General features: G+C 36.9%; 1 protein-coding gene across 4 annotated transcripts in view; it reads right to left on the bottom strand.

Annotated features, from left to right (window-relative positions):
* Positions 1–21,800, bottom strand: part of Lpp (LIM domain containing preferred translocation partner in lipoma) — a 694,475-nt gene that overhangs the window by 264,636 nt on the left and 408,039 nt on the right. For all 4 annotated transcript variants that reach the window (XM_013019488.1, XM_013019487.1, XM_013019486.1 and 1 more), the window contains one exon: positions 14,286–14,957. In XM_013019488.1, the coding sequence (XP_012874942.1) occupies positions 14,286–14,957 (672 nt within the window). The remainder of the gene's footprint in view (positions 1–14,285; positions 14,958–21,800) is intronic.

Raw genomic sequence — 21,800 nt, 5'->3', positions numbered from 1 at the left:
AAAAAAAAAAAAGAGTAATGATGGGATAGAACTTCAGAAGTACCCAGGCATCTCAGGACAAATACTATTAATGTTAACCAATTGTGTCCACAATAAGAAACAGAAGCAGAAAAGACCTTCATACCTGACCAAGGCCCACAGGTTTAGTACTTAGGTTTCTAACCATTCATGTGCTATAAAAGAATACTCATGGTGGACTCTGTCTTCTTTGGATATGTAATTGACATTTGAGCATTTTTTCAAATATGGAACTCCAAGTTCATGTCTCATTACCTTTATTATTTCTATAAATGATTTATCTTAGAAAATACTACCTGCCAATTGTGAAAGAAATTGGGTATATTTTGCATTTGAACTATCATTCAACAAACACACCACCCCTTCACTATCCTAGGGCTGGATGCCAGAAATATATTCAGCGAGATAACTGAAGGAATTTGAAGAACTGTATAGCAGTAGAGTAGTCCATACCTTAACTTGTTTGGATATATGTACATCCAAGGTTTTTATTTCATTTATTTATTTATTTATTCATTTGTTTGTTTGTTTGGTGGGGTCTCACTATGTAGCAAAGGCTAATCTTGAATTTGTGATTGGTGCTGCCAAGATTACAGGCATGTATTATCATGACCAGCTAGATCCACATCTTTATATTTCTTGTTGCAAAGGTCTTTTGTCTAACAACAAAAAGTTCATAAGCTCTTTTATTCATTAGTTTTAAGAGAAAACAAACGTATATAAGAGTTTATTAAATCTTCTGTTATCTATACCAATCTTACATAGTGGTGAGTATCACCTTAAGATAAAATCACAGCCTTTGTTAAGACATAGTTCAGTGGATTTCCATTTAATTAAGTATAAAAGAAATTTCTTAAATATCCTGTATGATCTGGACTGTATTAGTCAGACTTCATATCAACATGAGAAAATACCTGACATAAAAAACTTAATGGCAGAGAGAATTACTTTAGCTCACAGTTTCAGAGTTTTAGAGCTTTCTGTCCAATGTAGCAGAATGGCATGGTAGAATAGAGAAGATCATATAATGATGGCCAGGAAAAAGAGCAAAGAACACCTGTGCTCACTGGCTTTCTCCTTTCCTCTTTTCTTTCATGGGTATATCCAGCCTAAAGGATGCTGCTGCCTACATTGAAGGTGAATCTCGCCCTCTCACCAAATGGCCTATTAACACCATCAGACACCCTACCAAAAGGGGCATTTTACTAATCTTCTATGTACTTTTTAATCCAATCAATTTGGCAATCAAGATTGACCTTCAAGCTTGGCACTGGTACTACTACTGCTACTCAGTAAGCTGACATCTGAGGATAGCTGTTCAAAGCCACCAAAAAGCCAGAATTAGAACTGTGACTCAAGTGGTAGAGCTTCAGCCTTGAGCAAAAGCTAAGGAACAGTACTGAGACCCCGAGTCCAAGCCATTTTACCAACACACACACACACACACACACACACACACATTCAGAAAAGATTGACCATGACATTAGTTTTGGTCTTTTCTCTAAGCTTTCTTAGTTAATTCCATTTGAAGTATCTTCTTATCACTTTTGCTTCTGCCTCTCCTTAAATCTTATTTAATTTCATGAGGAAAAGGTGGTAGTGAGTGTTCTTCCATCTTGTCATGTCCCACTTTTCACATAGGGTTTGGAGACTCCAGCACACTTGTGGCCTCAGCTACCAGGGCTGTCATGATATTATGTATATCTGCTGGAAAAAGCATTCCTGCCTTTCAGATCAGCTGTTTTTAACTGCACCTGTCTAGATGTATTAAGATGTTATCATTGAAATTTCAGCCTCCACATGTCCAAAATAAATTTACCAGCCCAGTTTACAAATCAAGATGCTCCTAAAGGTCAAATCAAATTTTAATATTCCAATCAGGAGCCTTTCTCAACATCGTAGGAGGATAATACAGAGATTATGAAATAGGCTATGTGCTAAGTACCTGTGCCTTATGCTTATAATCCCAGCTTCTCAGTAGAGGAAAAGATCTGAGGATCATGGATTGAAGCCAGCTATGGCAGAAAAGTCCATGAGAGTCTCATCTTCAGTTATCTACCAGAAAGCTGGAAGTGGAGCTGTGGCTCAAGTGGTAGAGTGCTTTGAGCATAGGCCCTGAGTTCAAGCCCCAGCAATATACAAAGGGAGCAGCATAAAGAAAGAGAGAGAAGAGAGAGGGAAAAAGGAAGGAAGGAAAGAAGGAAGGAAGAGATGAAGAGGAAAGAAGGAAAGAGGGAAGGAAGCAATCTTGAAAGCTAATTTGGAGTTTATCAAGCTATAAGAAATAGGTGAGTTCTAGAATTTGTTTTGCAGTTGATTGCTAATTTTGTATTTTCCATTCCTCTCTGAGAATCCTAGTGATTTCTACAATACTCTCCAGCTGGATGTTCAAGATCTCTTGGGTGAGGAGAAATAGCAGGGATGTTCAATCGATTCTATAGACAATTTAATCACAGAGTGATTAGCATGTTTTAGATAAGAGGTCAGGAAGTCCTTTCAGCAGACATAAAGATCATGTTTGCAGTTTTGCAGGCCTTACAGTTTCTTGTGCACCTTGTGCACAGTGTGAAAATGATCATGAAGTACACAGATGGTGAGGCTGCCTATATTCCAGTCAAATACTATTTACAAAACCCAGGGGGGGGGAGTGAGATTGAGACAACAAGTAGCAATTTTCCCAGATTGCCTCAAGTCCTCATTTTCCTGTTCTTACAGAAACCAACAAGATCAAGTGCCTCCTAGACAGACAAGTAAATTTGTGCTGTTTAAATGAATGGGCATCAGGATCAAAATAAATTTTCCTCTCCTAACAACTATAAACATCTTCCGCTGTAATTTGGACTGGAAGTATCCTTCAAAGGCCCTTATGTTAAAGGCAGAAGAGTCCTGGGAGGTAGTGGAGATTTTAAGGGTGGGGTCATGTCCTTGAAGGGGTTGGTTAGAATACCAGTATCTTCCTTTTTTGTCTTTACATATTCTGGTATCGAAATGGTCACCTATGTTCCACCAATTGTTACCAGTAATGGCCTTCTGCCTCACCACAGGCTCAAAGGAAATAAGACCAACTAACCATGGGCTGAAACTTCTAATATTGTGAGCTCAGAAAGATATTTCTTCTATAATCTGACCATCTCTGGTATTTGTTATAGAAAATTTATTAATATACCACTTATAGTAATTCTATACAATTTGAAAGACTGCATGCATATTCCACAAAAACAATAAGCAATAGCTAACTCCATAAAAAGTACAACTGGCATACCTATAGCTTATCCTTTCATTTCTCAATAATCTTTTAAATACCTATCAAAAAACCACCTTGCTGGTTGCCAGTAGCTCACACCTGCAATCCTAGTGTCTGAGGAGGATGAAATCTGAGGATCCAGGTTCAGAGTCCTGCCAGGTAGGAACATCTATGGGACTCTTATTTCCAATTAATAACCAAAAAGTCAGGAGTGGAGTGTAACACTAGCCCTGAGCAAAAAAATCTCAGATAGTGCCCAGGCCCTGAGATCAAGCCTCAGGAATGGCACACATACACATCCAGGTGTGTATATGTGAAGAGATATAACAGATTTTTGGAAGAACACTTAAACATGGGCTTATTGTTTTAATCTTGGGTTTAGATTCTATTCTGGTTCTTTGACTTTTGACATAACATTGACTGAATATTGAGTTTTTAAATATTAAAGACTAGAAATACAACTCCAATATTGGTCCATGGAATATTTCATGTTTTGAGAACTGTGTAACGACCTGACACACATAAACACAGACAGCCAGGAATGGCAGCAAATGGCACACAGAAGGGTCTCAGTGAGGAAACTTAACTTGTTCTCTTCCTTCTGGCATTCAATATTGGTAGAATACTATAGAAGTTGCCTCTGAACATATTGTGGAGTTCTCACTGTACATGAAAAGGCTTGGTAAATTTTGTAAGGTATGGTAAAAATGGTACATGCTATTATTACACATTTCAAGATGTTATTTTAAGAAAGCAACCTTCTGAAATAAACTAAGTCATATTTTTTTCAAGGAACATTCCTTGAATTCCAAAGATGAAATAGAGCAAACACCATAGTATTTGCTAAGAGTATTTCTAAAACTTGGATTTTTCATGTTTCAGAAAATCACACATCTAAAATAACAAGTGAATCTGTTTCTAGGACAATGGCACTTTTAGAATTTTTTGTAGTAGCTAAAAGGTTTTGACTTTCACTATGGGAAAATTCCTAATATTGTGCATATAAGTCATTTCAAAGTGTTTTACATTCACCACTCATCACTATACATCAATAACAGGAAAACATCTGTTTGCTGTAGAAGAGAACGATTTTAGTCTTCTCCTCTGAGATAGAAGAGGAATGTTTGCAGTTGGCCAAGAAAGAAATGAGATTCCCAAAAGGATTTACCAATAAGTCAGGTAGTTGTTTTGGCATGAAATTGAAATGAAACAAAACACATACACCCTCTGACTGTAGACACACACACACACACACACACACACACACACACACACACACACACATTATCTAGTCAGAGTCACTGGTTCAAATGATTCATTCAATTATCTTGAGATATTTACTCTTAGAAACATTAGAGATCTGGGATATATTTAAACATCTAAATCAATGGGAAATATTGAGAGAATAAACAATGACACACATTTCTTAGGACACAGATATCTATCCCGATAATATTTCACACTTGGAAGGAGAGGTCAAAATCATGGAGAGCCCTAAGGAAAAACATTTTTACAAGAGCAGTTAAGACATGGAACAAGGAACTCTTGTTTCATATTCCAATATTGCAGCACATTTCAAAATTGAGGGTGGAGGTATATACTTAGGAAATTGATTCATTTTAGCAGTGGTTATGATTATACCTTTAAAGGTCATTTACTTCTAAACTCATTTGTCTTGATCTAGTCTTATTGTAAGAGTGATATGGCACAGATCAAAGACTTAGTTGTGTGCTCAAAATTTCCGGTTATTTTTCTCATCAGGTCTATTTAGGCCTTGCTTTCTTATGTATGAGGATATGACTTAATGACATTGAATGTTGCTTCTACTCTGACAGTTCCAATAGGCTAGTTAGAGAAGCAAATGCAGGTTTTTTTAAACATATTTTTCTTCTTAGCATCCTATATCTTTATAGAATATTATCTACATCTTTATAGAATACTATCACTCCTTCAATCAGGAAACAAATTCTTTTAAGGACAGACAGTTGCTGCACATACTCGTCCATAAAAAAATAAATAATTGAGTCCATAACTGAGTTGCAAATAAAAGATGGAGCAGAAAAGCCTAAAGTATCTTAAGCAAGTAGAAATATTGAACAAGGGCACAGGATACAAAGACAATGTAAAAGACAATTCTATTAGTATATGTTAATACCAAATAATTGTGGAGTGAAATTTATAATACCATTTACAATAGCATTTCAAAACATAAAATACTTAGAACTAAACTGAACAAAAAACAAATACCATCACAAATTATTGAGAGCAACAATGGAATCAAATTGAGAGTTGTACCATATATGTAGTGGAATTATAAAGTAAATTAAAAGCTATACCATGTTCATGGAACAGAAAACACAATGCTGCCACAAAATAAGCTACTTTTAAGTAGATTTTTAGATTCCAAACAAGCTTAATAAAAATATTAGCAAGCAATTTTATGGAGAGATTCTTGCTAACAATTTTAATGTAAAGTGAAGTACTTTGAACAAAGTTCTCTTCTGAAAGAAAGTAAAATATGGAGAACTTATTACATCTGACTTCAAGATCTACCTAAAAGTCAATCAAGATAATGTGGCATCGACTTAAAGGTAGATATAAAAATTAGTAGAACAGATTAGAGTCCAGATAAACCTATACACATTGGGTTAATAACCTTTCTCAAGGTAAGATTAGAGTTGTTTTGCAATATTATATTGGAAAAAGTGAAACATTCCAATGAGAAAAAAATCAACTTTGACCTTTATTTCCTAATATATACAAAATTAATTTGAAGTGAACTACAAACAAAAATTTACATATAAAAGAGAACACTGAATAAAAAATGTCTAAAAGAAAAAGTACAAAAGTATTGAATATAAAGTCATAAACTGGCCGACAACAAAAATTAAAAAGTCTGCTAAACCAAAACAAGAATTTAAAAAATCAAGCTAGAGCCAAGCACAAGGCAATCACACCTGTATTCCAACCTAACAGAAAGATGAGAACTAGAGAATCATTGTTCAAAGCCAGCACTGCCAGAAAAATCTGGGAACTTCTATCTCCAACTTCTCAACAAAAGCCAGGCTGGAGGCAAGACTTATGGAGCAGAGCACCAGCTGTCCAAACAACAACAGCAGCAAGAAACAAAAGCCAGGTTACAGTGTAGGAAAAGTTTTGTCTAAATAAAATATATATCTTAGGGACTCTTACAACTCTCAATTTAAAAAATAATTATAAAGATCAAACATTAGGTGACACTTCATGAAAGAGTGTAGAATCGTCAATAAAGCTGCAAATGATTAAGTATTAGGAAAGTGTAAATTTAAACCACAATGAGCTATGACTTTCACCCTGAGACTGGTTAAAATTAGAAAACTGACAATCCCAAAACTATTAGGATTAGGAAGCAAGTAGACCTAGAACAGCACTCTACACTGCCCATTTATGCAAGAGAAATGAAAGCAATGTCCATATAAAAATTCCCATGTAAAATACTGACAGTGGCTTTATTTAAAACTCAAAATGGAAGAAAAAAAATCTTGCCCCCCAAACAGGTGCATAGTTAAACAAATTATTGTACATATCCATTAATACAAAACTACTCCCTGATAAAAGTGAATTCATGGGGCTGGAAAGGTAGCTCAGTGGTAGAGCGCTTGCCTTGCATGCATGAGGCCCTGGGTTCAATTCCTCAGCACCACATAAGCAGAAAAAGCCAGAAGTGGCGCTGTGGCTCAAGTGGTAGAGTGCTAGCCTTGAGCTGAAGAGCTGAGGACAGCGCCCATGCTCAGAGTTCAGGGCCCATGACTGACCAAAAAAAGAAAAAGAAAAAAATTCACTCACGACATACCCAACTGAATCTCAAAAAATTAAAATGATTAAAATAATGACATAAGCATGTATGTAATAGGGGTAAAAGACAAAAGACAAAAATAACTTCTAATATTGAGAAACAGTCTGGTTTTCTGAGACTGAAGGTATGGGAAAATGACTGTAGTGAGGTACGTGGGAGCTCTGTGCAGTAATTGAGATATTCTCTCTATCTTGGTTAGGGTGACTATTTACACAGTACATATATTTAAACCAGCTGCACAGCTAAAATGGGCACATTTTACTGAAAAGAAATTCAATTTCAAACTTATTAAGGAATATGAATAAGCATATTCTATGGGCATTTGACAATGGTGGAAAGTGAAATGATTCAGGGTATATAACCACAGACACTTGTATACATACATGAAAAAAATTACCTCAATTTTTCGAATATTGAGAGTTGCAGAAGTAAGAGTGTTTTATTACTGAGGACATGCAGTGGAGTAGGTTTGAGTTGTGACATTTTTGCTGCACACTGGCTAAATTGTAAAGCAAGAATTCTTTATTTTAAAAGGGCAAAATTTCAAAACTTATTCAGTACATAATAATCATGTACTGGGGAAGCTACTCTGGAGAAGATTTGAGAATTTTTATGATGATTTATGAAAGCCAACACGAACTTCATATTTCTGGGTTTTTCAAAGAACTCTGGTCTGTGCATAATTTTCACAGCCTATGGGTTGGGATACGTAGTCTTTGCAATATTCAGATAAGGTGACTCACCTGGCTCTGTGTCAGACCCAGGACTTGAAGGACAGTTCCTTATTAGAAAGTAGGATCTAGGTCAGCCTCAGTACTGGCATGGTTGCATATATTTATCACAAAGTATCATAAAAGTACTGGTGCTAGGATCATTGGAAGACATGATCCCACTAGTGTAAGGACTGGGTTAAGTTTTAAAATCATCTGATCTTCAAATTTCCATGGATTTGAGGATACCATGTCTATACCTTCAAACTTAGGGGGTGACTCTGACTCTGATCAAGATACATTATATGCATAAATGGTTGTACATCCTAGTACAACAATTTAAAATAATATAAGAAATCTAATATAAACAAAAATATGTATTAGTGGAAAACAGGCACATAAATAACTCTAATATAGAATGTAAAAACTTTCCAGAGTAGGAAAAAATGTAGAACCATATGTTTTATTTTGAGGGGGAGGCAGGGATTATTCTGATCCTGGGGCTTGAATTCAGGGCCTGGGTGTCATCTGGAAGCTGCACTTGAGCCATAGCTTCTCTTCTGAATTTTTTGCTGGTTAATTAGAGATTAAAGTTTCACAGATGATTCCTACCTAGGCTGGGTTTCAAACTGCAAACCTCAGATCTCAGCCTCCTGAGTAGCTAGGATTACAGGTGTGGGCCACTGCCTGGCTAGAACAAGATTTTATGAAGAGTAGATATCTTCAGTTGGATATATAAATGATTTAATTACTTGGGGAAGTCTGAGAAAGAATTCAAATAAGTAGCTCTGTGAGCAAAGCCATTGAGATGAGTATTAACTATGACTATAACTTAAGAACTGAGAAGCCAAGATGATGGGAAAGGAGAATAAAATTGGAAAACCTATTGGAGATTTTGGTGTATTGCATAGCTTGGTTGATAAGAACCTCAGGACAAATGGCATGTTGGTAATGAGGATCAGGAAGCCTCATGACTGGGACTGAATGGGTGCTTCCCCTGTAACCCTGGCTCACACTGCATGACCCACTTCCATGTCCACATGAACACAGGTCATTGTGGAACCGTGCAATGGTATTGTGATGGAGCTCTGCCATACAACCAAAACATACTCAGATCCAGTGGATTGCTACAGAGGGAGCACGGGGGCAATCTTTAAAAGAACTCAGAGGTGTGGTTCTTGCAAGAATTTAACACTAGCCTTCAGGTAAGGGATTCTCATTACTGAGGTTTGAACCCACATCAGTAATACATTAAAAACATCTTCTTGAGCTTAATGCTCATGGATGTTTATGATATCTACTAAGAGCTTGAGAAACTGAAAAATGTGGACTGGGAAGGTGGCTCAGTGATAGACTGCTTGCCTCACATGCATGAGGCCTTGGTTTAGATTCCTCAACACACCACATAAATGGAAATAGCTGGAAGTGGTGCTCTGGTTCAAGTGGTAGAGTGCTAGCCTTGAGCTGAAGAGCTGAGGGACAGAGCCCAGGCCCAGAATTCAAGTCCCATGGCTGACAAAAAACAAACAAACAAACAAAAAAAAACCCACTTTGTCAAAGCAGATTTTATTGTTGCAATTGGCCTCCTCAAGCCATCTATTCCATTCTCATATTCACACAATGACAATGTGGTATTAGCAAGTGACCCAGGCATAGATCCATAGCCAACCCTCTGCCATCCTATCACTTCTTTTTTTGGCTACTCCGGTCCTTGAATTGAAGGAAATTTAGCACAAGATATGGTTTTCTTTACAATGCCAGTGGTTCTTTGCAGTGCCTCCAAGATCTATCCCCTTATAGTAAATTAATGAAATGGAAGCTTATAATAGGAGGGGAGGGGAGGGGTTGGGAGACGTGGAAGAGAATGATGAGAGAGGAAACATTTGATCAAGAAGCATTGTACTCATGAACTGGCACATTGAACTAACCCGCCCCCCCCCCCCGTGCAGCTACTTACGACAAAGAAACGTAAAATAGCAAAGAAATACAAACATTTTGATATCACCAGAATGAGCCAAGTGTTACCACATCAATATTCTCAAATCTTACTGGGAATCCTTTCACCACAGACCCCAATCATGACTCTTCTCTGAAACATTAAGTAGCCAATAAGCCCCAAATCCAAATGAAAACCAATTATCTGTTCTTACTCTGGAATGAAAGGACACTTTGTGTTAGATTTCCTGAGAGTAGGTCCTGAAGGATTTTCCATGGAAATTTGAAGATCAGATGATTTTAAAACTTAACCCAATCCTTACACTAGTGGGATCAATGCTTCCCATGATCCTAGCACCAGTGCTTTTATGACACTTTGTGATAAATATAAGCAACCATGCCAGTGCTGAGGCTGACCTAGATCCTACTTTATGATAAGGAACTGTCCTTCAAGTCCTGGGTCTGACACAGAGCCAGCTGAGTCACCTTATCTGAATATTACAAAGACTACATATCCCAACCCATAGGCTGTGAATGCACAGACCAGAGTTCTTTGAAAAACCCAGAAATATGAAGTTCGTGTTGGCTTTCATAAATCATCATAAAAATTCTACTATATCTTTAAGAGGATTTCCAGTGAGAAAGGAACATTTGTTCCTTGTAAAGATGTGCTTACAACAATATTTTTAAAGGAACTCTGCTCAGATGGTACAGGAAACACATTATGGTTTGTAGCATGCAAATTCATTGCTTAGCACATTACAGGAACACAAATACAATCTTCATCTCATAAGCTTTGCAGGTTCTGATTCATTCCTCCTTCCTTCTTTCCTTTATTCTCACCTTCCTACTTTCCTTTCTTCTTTGTTCTTTCCTCTCTCTTCCAGTTTCCTTTCTTCTGTTTCACCTTCCCTCCTTCTTTTCTTCCCCCCTTCCTTCTCCCACACTTTCCTTCTGGCTCCCCCATATTTCCTTCTTCTTCTTCTCCTTCCCTTCTCTTCCTTTCTATGAACTACAATATAGGAGACTTTAAGCAACTAATCTCAAATATAGAGGAGGTTCACTTTCATGTCTTTCAAATAAATGCCATATTCCTGCAGAAAGAACTGGACTAAGTGAGAAGCTCATTTTTTCAGGCAGGTAGTCACATAGTAAGCTACCTAGAGTCAATGGAGAGAATGAGGACATCAGTGCACAGGTGCAGTTGAATTAAACTGTGTTATACTCAAAGATCAGCTGTGAAAGAGCTACTCCTTCATGAGCTGATGCTCCCATCACACTCAGAATATATTGCGCTTCTTTAGTAGTGTCTTCCCCCTCTCCCCCCACAGCCAGATGGCTAAATATCAACCTCTAACCACACCCCTTATTAGAAACAGTGAAGATTCATTTTCTAAATGCACAATTGGATATGATGTGAAAACACATGACACTGTTGAAAAACAAGTATTTAAAAAACATAGAAAGTAACACAAAATCCACTGACATCTAAAATCTGTAAAAATGGAAGGGATCATCTTGAATAGACTACCTTATTCAATCAAGAAGCAAAATGAAGTTTTAGGACTTGTGGTAAGTGGTTATTAAAAATTCATTTCATGGGGCTGGGAACGTGACTTAGTGGTAGAGTGCTTGCGTAGCATGCATGAAGCCCTGGGTTCGATTCGTTGGTACCATATAAACAGAAAAAGCCAGAAGTGACACTGTGGCTCGAGTAGTAGAGCGCTAGCCTTGCACAGAAGAAGCTCAGGGACAGTGTCCAGGCCCTGAGTTCAAGCCCCAGAACTGACAAAAATATTTCACAGGCTGGAAGCATGGCTCAATTGGCAAGAAATCCAAGTATGAATATGATGCCCTAGGCCTTTAGTTCAAACACTGGCATTAGAAAAAAAAATCATTCAGTCATGCTTAGTAGGTCAGTAAAAACAGACCAAATGCTAGTAATAAGGCTGGATGTAACATCTACAATGCAGATGCAGGCTTTGTAATTGGAATTGATTCTCCTTCCTCAATCAACAGATGGGTCTAACTGAAGAAGAGGGGATATCCATGACCACCATCATAACTGGAGAACTGAAGTTTAGCTTCATATTCACCATCAAATTATTCTACAGATGCTTACTCTCATGTCTGGCTTGCTAAGTGAATTCACAGCACCCTTGAACAAATCAGAGAACACATCTTCACTTTGATAGCATTAGTCAGCAATCCGTCTAGTCATGTTTCTATGGCCAAGGCACAAATGCAACAAAAGAACTTATATGCTGACAATTTATATTTTATTATAGTCTTTGTTGTACTTGTACAAAAGTGAGGTAACATTATATAATCTGCATTTTCATGAAAAAGCCTTTTGTCTTTTTTTCTTTCATCTTTCTTTTAAAATTTTCGTTAATTTTAATTTCTTTTTCTTATCGGTTATGGGGCTTGAACTCTGGGCCTGGGTGTTATCCCTCAGCTCTTCAGCTCAAAGCTAGCACTCTACCACTTGAGCCATAGCTTTCTCAATGTGGTGCTGAGGAATTGAACCCAGGGCCCCATGCATGAGAGGCAAGTACTCTACCACTGAGCCACCTTCCCAGCCCCTAATTTTAATTTAATCTAATTTTATTGCCAGGGTGATGTCAGAGTGACATAAGTAAAGTAATGAGTACATTTCTGGTCGAATATTGTTATACCCTCCCTTGTTTTCTTCCCCACTTTCCCGCCTGCTGACTCCCTTTCCCTCCCCAAGCGTTTTTATGTGCAGTAAGAAGGACTAGTGTAAATCTACTGTGAGGTTAATGAAATATAAGTTTATGCTGCTTGGTTATTTTGCATAAATCTTATTTAAAAACAAAGCAATAGAATGATGGAAGGGATGAAATCGTACTTATAAACTGTCAAATGTACTCATTATCTTGCCCATGTAATTGTAACCCCTCTGGACAGTATTTTCACAATAAAAAAGTATCTATAAACTGTCATATTGAATTGATACCCCTTTGTAGGACTAGTAAAAATAATGAAAACATGAAGAGCTAGGTAATGGTGGCTCACTCTATAATTCTAGCTACTCAGGAGCCTGAGACCTAAGGATCAAAGTTTAGGCTAAACCTGGCCAAAAGGACTCTGAGGCTCATCTCCAGTTAACCTCCAAAAAGCCAGAAGTAGCTGTGGCTCAAGTGGTAGAGCATTAGCCTTGAGGGAAAAAAACAAAACAAAACAAAAAACAACAACTAAGGAACAGAGCTCCAGTACTGACTGGCACATGGAAAAGAAAACCAAACCACACAACCAAGTCCTAAAATATTTTTATTATTTGGGGCGGGGGCGGGGATCGGTCGTGGGGCCTGAACTCTGGGTCTGGGCGCTGTCCCTTAGCTCTTCAGCTCAAGGCTAGTGGTCTACCACTTGAGCCACAGCGCCACTTCTGGCTTTTTTTTTCTTTTTGCTTATGTGGTTCTGGGGAATCGAACCCAGGGCCTCAGGCATGCAAGGCAAGTGCTCTACCACTGAGCCACCTTCCCAGCCCCCTAAAATATTTTTAAAGCTGCACTTGCACACCCTGAAGTGATTTTGCAACACCTGCAATACAAGTACTTAGGAGGCAGAAGTAGGAGAATTGCATTCTGGGGCCAACTTGATGTAAAAGCCCGAGACCTTATCTGAAAAAAAAAAAAAGTATATGAAAAAGGATGAGGGTATTTTGAAAGCATGAGTCAAGTGGTAGAGTGCTTGCCTAGCAAGTATAAGGCACTGAGTTAAAAAAAATGAGCACTACAAAGATCCACTTGTCCTCTCATTTGCCTTTGGCTGCTTGTTCTAACCCCAACAGTCATTGATTGAGGTACAACTTTTTGGTGGGTCACAGGGCTTGAACTCTGGGCCTGGGCGCTCTCCCTTAGCTCTTCAGCTCAAGGCTCTACCACTTGAGCCACAGCACCATTTCTGGTTTTCTGGTAGTTTATTGGAGATAAGAGTCTTCACGGACTTTCCTGCCAGGGCTGGTTTTGAACCATGATCCTCAGATCTCAGCCTCCAAAGCAGCTAGGATTTCAGGCATGAACCACCAGCACCCTGCTGAGGTACAACTCCTTTCACATGAACACAGGCTAACAGCAGTTCATCTCAAATTTCCGCTAAATACTATACATCTCTCTTATTTATCTTGTAATTCAATGTATCGGCCAAACCCAGAGTTATTCAGTAACCAAGCAGATTCAAGGTTCCGACTTACAGAGGGATGCATTCATCAACAGGATATGAGGGGTAGAGAATAAAATTATTTTCCTTCTTCTGTTAGAACATGCTTTCCTGAGATAACAGGTTTGCATGGCTTTTTAGGAGATGATCCTTCACAGTTGACTACTTATATTACTCATATCAGAGTCTAAATAGTAGCCATGTTGATGAGGTTTCGGCAAGCTTATACATCCTTCACTGATTTTTACTGGAAGGATGTTGGCTAATCAAAGAAAATCATAGCACATGCAAATTTGCATCCATCTGTGCTCTCTAAGGAATGTGGATTGCAGTAGGCACTATGTTTGTGAACTCTTACCTTTGGCTGCACTGGCGGCGCACAGGGGGCTGAAACAGGATCCGTGATGTAGGTCTTTTTGACACCTGTAGCTGGGTACATCCCAACAGGATTCTGGTTCCCCACTCCGGGAGGATTGTACCTGGGTTCTTGCTTCCAGGTATTAGGATGGCCTTGTTGACCATAGCCAGGGTCAGAGTCATTTCTTCCCCCATAACCAGGAGCTGCTGCATAATAGGACTCATAATGGCGGCCTTGGTTAGGGGCATACCCATAGGCAGGCTCAGGTGGTGGAATATATGCATAATCAATACCAGCCCGGGTTGAAGGAGGTGGGCCCTGTGCTGACATAGGAACTGGCTGAGTATTATAGGCTTGGAGCCCTGGGCCATACATCTGTCCTGATGAAGGGCCAGCCATGTAATGAGGGCTGGGCTGGGCTGATTTCACCTGCACATTGAAGGTGGGCCTTGAAGGTGTGGATGCTGTGGTATAGGATGCCGGAACTGGCTGAGGCTGGGGCTTCAGTGTTCCTATTGGAGTCACAGGGATGGGTGCAGTTTGGGGTGCAGGCTGTGGCTTCATTGTAGACTTTTTGGTTGCTGTTAGAGGGGGTTGGTTTGGGATGACCATTCTCTTGTGTCCTGTGACAGGAGTAGAAACTGGTGGAGAGACTGTTGAACTGGTTGACCCCTGAAATAAAGGAAGAAAAAAATAAAGGTCATTGCCAATGGAGACTAGGAAGGAAAAAATAAAGGTTATTCCAATGGAGAATAAGAACATATAAATGAGGAAATATTAATAAAAGTTAATTACTCGTGTATTGATAGTCTTACTTTCAGAGGCCTTACAAGCTAACATAAAAGTATTTTATGTCTCTATGTACTGACACTGAATACTTGAAAAAGAAAACTAAAGAAGCAGGTCTGTTTACAATGGCACCCAAAATAATCAGATATCCAGGAATAAGCATAAATAAGGAAGTTAAACAAGTACATTACAAACAAAAGAATTAATAAAAGACACAAGGAAATAAGGTAACATCAGGCTTCACGGATTAGAAGGCTTACTATTATTAAAACCACCCATATAACCTAAAGTGATCTTCAGATACAGAGTCATACCTAGCAATATCCCTATAATTTTTCTAGAAAAAAAAACTAAAGATTCAGATGAAGAGCCAAATCCATTTTGAGAAAGAAGACTAGAACTGGTTGGACTCAAATGGTAGATTTCAAAATATTATAAAGTTATAGCAAACAAATAATGTGGCATTAAGACAGAAAAATGTACCACAATAGAGTCCTTACACAAATATATACAAACACTATTTAGGGTTTTTTTTTTGACAGGATTGCCAAGAATACACATCAGGCAGTATAGTTCTTCAACAAATAGTGTTGAGAAACCTGAATATCCAGGTTTCTGAATATAGAAGCCTGTTCAGTGTCAACCTTACATCTTCATCATAAAATACATTAAAGATTCAAACATGTCAATGATTAAGGACAACAGCCTAACTGGAAAGGTATGGAAATAAGAACAAAAAATTATGATATTGGTCTTACTAAAGTTTCATAACTATGACATCGTAGATACAGGTACAAAATCAAAAATAAACAAATTGAATGATGTCAAATAAAAAAAAAACAGTGCGCAAAAAAGGAAATGAAGGCCAGGTGAAATGGTAAGTAGAGAATCTTTTGCCAGTCATCTATCCAGGAAAGAGTTAGTCTTCAAAAAAAAATAAGGAATGCTTTCAATTCAATTTTACAAAAAGAAAAATGCAAAAGCTTTTTATAAAGAGCCATAGCCATCCAGTATTAAAAAAAACTGTGCAATGTTGCTAATCATGGGGCAATGTGAATCAAAACTACAGTTAAGAGATTACCTCCTTGCTGTCACAATATCAATTATTAGGCAAAACTAAACAAGAGACACATATTAGCCAGGAGATCAGAAGTCTTACTTGCTTTTGGTGGAAATGTTTCTCAAAATATTAAAAATAGAACTACATAATCCAGCAATCTCTCTCTATAGTCTTCATCTAATACATTTTAAGTCAAGAAATTAAAAGATATTAATACTTATATGTTCACTGATGAGCTAATCTTAACATCCATGTATGGAAACAACTTACATGTCCATTAACAGGTGGAAAAGACAGTTATATGGATCTAATGCAATATTATTCAAACATAAGGAAGTTCTATAATAGGTTACAGCATATAGCTATACTTTGACTACATAAATTATGTGAAATAAACCAATCAGAGAAAGACAGTGTCAATTCTATTACATGAAATGACAAAACTATTTAAATTTACAGACTAAAGGAGTGGGATGATAATTGCTATGGTCTAGATGGTAGATGATTGAAAGTCAGTCATAAGTATAGTTTTAGTACAGCAAGATGAATAAATTCCACAGATCTGCTGTTCAATAAATTACCTATCATCAACAATAATATATATTTAACATTCTGCTAAAAGACTAGCAACACAGGCATGTCAAGTGGTCTCCTGACACGACACAACAGAAATAGAGGGCTTGATCCCAGAGAGAGAAAACACACAATAGGTGCATTTGTCCTTGGCTCAAGGTCACAGCCAATTCTCATTTGTGATGTCCACACACATTCTATGTTTACGTCTGTTGGTTCCTCTCCTGCACTATAACCAACATCATAGAAAGACAGACACTATTCATTCTAGGACACAAACTCTATAGCTTTACATTTTGGAGATGCTTGAAAAATTTTGGTTGGAAAAATATATCACATGGAAAGATATTTAGAGATGTTCAAGATTCAGAAAATTACATATATGTATTTATAGATGAGCATAAAATTTAAATGCACTAGATTTTTCAAAATGAGAAAATTAAATCATGATAAAAATTCAAGAATTCTTACAATAACTTACAATAACAAAGCCAACATGATACATACAAAACATATGCTTGGACAAATACCAAAAATCCAATTAAGTAGAAAATATTCAACATGTGGATCTTTTGTTCAATTAATTGAATACATGGACCACCTAAGTTTTTCCATCGCTTTCTTTAACCATGAAGAACAAAAAATATACATTAAAATGATTCCTGTTCATTTCCCCTTCACCAATAACCAGGTAAAGTATATAAAACACATGCAGAGTAAAACATAGTATTTTTAAACAATAGTATGCCATGCAAAATAAAATATTTAGACTCATTCCATTACATGCACAATAGAGACGAGGAAAATCTTTTTACCACAACAAAGCACTGTAGTGAGAAATATTTCCTAGATGTAAGCAATGGCTCCTTAGATGTCCTGATGTCTTCATTCAAAGACTTTAGAGGAGGAAGAGGGGGAGGAGGAAGGGTGAAAGAGAGGAAGAGACTCATCATCAAGAAAGAAAGTCCTGTCATTAGCCCAACTGCTCAGTTTCTGTCTCCATTTATAGTGGACTTAACAAAATATAAATCTAAGTTTTCAATGAACTGGAGTTATCAAAAAAGGGAAAGTGTAGCCTCTCTTTCATTTTATTGTATCTCTGCTGAAATTTCTATGACCGGCATAATAGATAAAGGAAAACTAAACTTCAATTTTTTTTTTTTTGCAGGTGTAAATGAACTTTTCCATGCCCTCTATTATATAATGTGAAGTCAATTGGTTTTTTTTTTTTTTTTTTTTGGGTCCAGTCGTGGGGTCTGAACTCCGGGCCTGGGCGCTGTCCCTCAGCTCTTCTGCTCAAGGCTAGCGCTCTACCACTTGAGCCACAGCACCACTTCTGGCTTTTTTCTTTTTGCTTATGTGGTGCTGAGGAATCGAACCCAGGGCCTCATTCATGCAAGGCAAGAACTCTACCACTGAGCCAACTTCCCAGCCCTCAAATAGGTATTTCTTTTGTAATGTTTTCAGCATAAGTATCTATGTGTGTATGTATGTATTTATGTATGTATATACACATATAAATAAAGAGAGAGAAGATGCATAATAAGAAAAACTCACATTTGTTTATATTGGGTGCTATGGCCACTACATTCATGTAGAAGGGTAAAAGTCCATCCAATTGGAAATACAGAGGTTGCTTGAAGTACAGAACAAATAGCAAGTTTGCATGTTCAAAGGGCAGAATTAAAGGACAGAAGAGTGGAGAGAGAAGGAAAGAAGGATACAACTCTACTCACTAGACTCTTCTAACAACAGGAAACTAACTGTAGAATTACAGATTCTCCAGGAAACTATTTGAGACAAATGATATGTGGGAAATATTACTGTGAGAGACCATCTCAACAAAAAATCATGACAAAGTCAAATTAGATCTTCTCAGGGAGTTGATTCATACAAGCATTAAAGTATATAGTCCCTCATTGAGATGTATAGTAGCTATACAGATGAAACAGTACTCCAGGGCTACCATAGCTGAAGATGTAATGTCTAGGTCCAAGATTATAAAAACGAACAGCTGTCTGAATAAAGAAGAGAATGCTATAAAAGTGTAATAGAAGAGAGAGCTCAGATAGAACCAGTGACCTTTCTTGGTAGGCAAATTGTGAAGGGACTTTGATGATCAGCAAGCCAGAAGAATGCACATAGCAAAAAAAAAAGTCTGTTAGTGTCTCTCACAAGGAAACTATTGACCTCAGGAATTTTACAATACTGTTTTGATCCCTAGTTATTCATGTAATAGTGTCTTTAATCTTTCTAATAATAAAATGTCCCTATTCATTTCCAACCATCCCTAGGTTATTAGCTGGTTTCCATTCTAGTTGAGAATTACTAGAAATGAAATGTTACTCAAATATCCCTAGGAAGTCTCAACTTATTCTACAGATCAGTCTGGAATGTCAAAATACATATCTATATAAAATTGAATTTTATATTTTTGGAAATAAAGTAATATTCTAAACTATATGTCAGATTACTTCTAATTATAACAACCAACATTTTGTCCAATAGGAGGTGAATAATGAGTCTGTTCCACCTATTTTTTATTTGTCCCTATCTGCTCCCTTCATGCAACACCAACAAATTGAAAAGCCCTTTATATTATATAGATCATCACCAGTATATATCTCTCATACCTATGTGTACATTGACTTGTAGCACCAAATATTCAACTATTTCTTGCATCAACCTGGATGTCCAATATGCTTCTCAGATTCAATACATTGAAACTATATATTCTCTAAATCTGATTTTGTTTCACTTTCTGACAGCTGTTCCATATATTTATGGACATTGGTAGTAATCCTCCATTGTGCTTCAAATTCAAGCACACAATCCTGCTCATCTTTCACTTTGAGTAGGGGATTTCCTAACATAAAGGAATCTAGATTTTATAACTTTCATTGTTGCAATTCCCAAAATTTCACCATTTTCACTAGGCATTCTTAAACAGCATGCAAAATAGATTCCAGTGTCCCTCCCTCCTTTTTTAAATTTAATTTTATTGTCAAGGTGATGTTCAGAGGGGTTACAGTTACATATGTAAGGTAGTGAGTACATTTCTTGTTGAACATTGTTACCCCCTCCCTCATTTTTCTCCCACTTTCCCTCTACCCCAATGCTCCTCCTCCCCTACCCCATTGTAAAGTTAATTCCCCACATCTTGTCTTGTGAGAATCACTGTTGTTTTGTTTACCCTTTGTTCTTTGTTGCTGTTTTTGTTGTCCCCCTTTCCTTTCCTAATTCAGATAAATTACCATTCAGTGACTTCCGTTTTCAATAGAGTGGTTTCCCTCAAATGTACATATTATCACATTACTCTCCTACTTAAAAACCTTTGAGTAGGTGTATCAGATCTATAAGCTACACATCTATAGAAAATTTAATCTACCTCATTTACTCCATTATCAAGTCACTTTCATAGAGTTTTGTTTTCTTGTCAATCTCTTTATATCACCAAGATTATACCAATGTAACTTCCAAACTTCTTAAATTGCTTGTCTAGTTAATTCCTAAGAACTGCTTGCTAATTCCTAGGAATCTCTTAAATCTCAACCTGAGTGTCAGTTTTCCAGACCAACCTCAACTTCTCAGACACTGAATGCTTTTATCTCCCTCCTCTGTACATGTCAGTTTTGTGTGTTTACATGAACTGAACTGGAATTGATCCTTTTTATTCACTGATGCTTCCTTAATGGCCTAACTATATCACAGCACATAACAGGTATCTAAGGAATATTTGATGATTGAGGAACTGATTGTCTCCCAAGAAAAATGCATTATCTTGATAGGTGATAATAACTAACCATGCAAAATATGGACTGCCTAATTTCCCTCATTGATTTGACAATCAAGAAACTGATAAATATAATGCAAGCTTAATTAAAGTGATGCCATTAGTTTCCTTCCTCTAAATAGTTTAATGATTTCTCTTTTGGAATATATTAACACTATTAACTTTTCAACAACCACTTGAGGTACTAATTTTCATTTTAATTGCCATATTATATATAATAGAACCATAAACATGTATATGATGCTTACTCAAAACCTTAAGAAGTGAGGGACATATTTTAAATATAAATCTCAAGAAAGGAAAGAGATTGATGCTTTTTCAGAACAAATTTTTTAACACAAGTACTGAAACAAAATACTTTCTGAATTAGATACTAAGTAATTGCAAGACACCAAAGTCCACAAACTCAGTCCAATTACTTATTTAATTTAAAATTTAAAAAAAGTTCTTGCACTGAATTCCTTGCTAGAGTTATAAAAATAAAATAAGGAAAATTAGAGTCACTGCATTTAGAACAATAGCAATGTTCATTATTTTGCAAAAAAAAGTTGATATGATAATCCAAATTATACTAATTAGAGAGGAAATTCACTAAGGTAACTGAAAGGGAAAGTAGACAAAAGATTAAGGTGACATTTAAGCATAAAACTTCAACCTGCACATTACACATTGATTCCAAGTGTTCAATGACACTGAGAACTTTTAGTCTATAAAATGATAAAAGTAAATATTTTTATGTGTGCAATATGTGTAATCACTCATTTGTAGCAATACAATTGAAACTATATAGAGTATTTATACATAGATTAAAAACACAGAAAAAATATTTAAAGAGGAATGGTTGAGTAATTAGAATATAAAGATTGTGTTTCAATATCAATTTGACTTCCATGACAATTGTTTCAAGTTATTTTAACACTGGATAAATATTATTTTTTTCCTGCAGCTACTTGGATAACTGTGTGATAGTAAACATGATATCTAAGAATGTACAAAATAATATTTATATAATATTTACTTTATGTAAACACATTGCATTGAATATATTTTACACATAATTCTTTTTATTTCTGTCGTCGTGGGGCTTGGACTCTGGGCCTGGGTGCTGTCCCTCAGCTCTTCAGCTCAAGGACCACCACCACTTGAGCCACAGAACCACTTCCCGTTTTCTGGTGGTTTACTGAAGATAAGAGTCTCATGGACTTTGCTGCCTGGGCTGGCTTTGAACTGTGATCCTCAGATTTCAGCCTCCTGAGTAGCTAGGATTACAGGCCTGAGCCACTGACACCCTACTACACAT

This window comes from Dipodomys ordii, unplaced genomic scaffold (assembly GCF_000151885.1).
Source record: "Dipodomys ordii isolate 6190 unplaced genomic scaffold, Dord_2.0 Scaffold45, whole genome shotgun sequence".
Taxonomy (NCBI): Eukaryota; Metazoa; Chordata; class Mammalia; order Rodentia; family Heteromyidae; genus Dipodomys; species Dipodomys ordii.
This window is presented reverse-complemented; position numbering and strand designations above follow the sequence as displayed.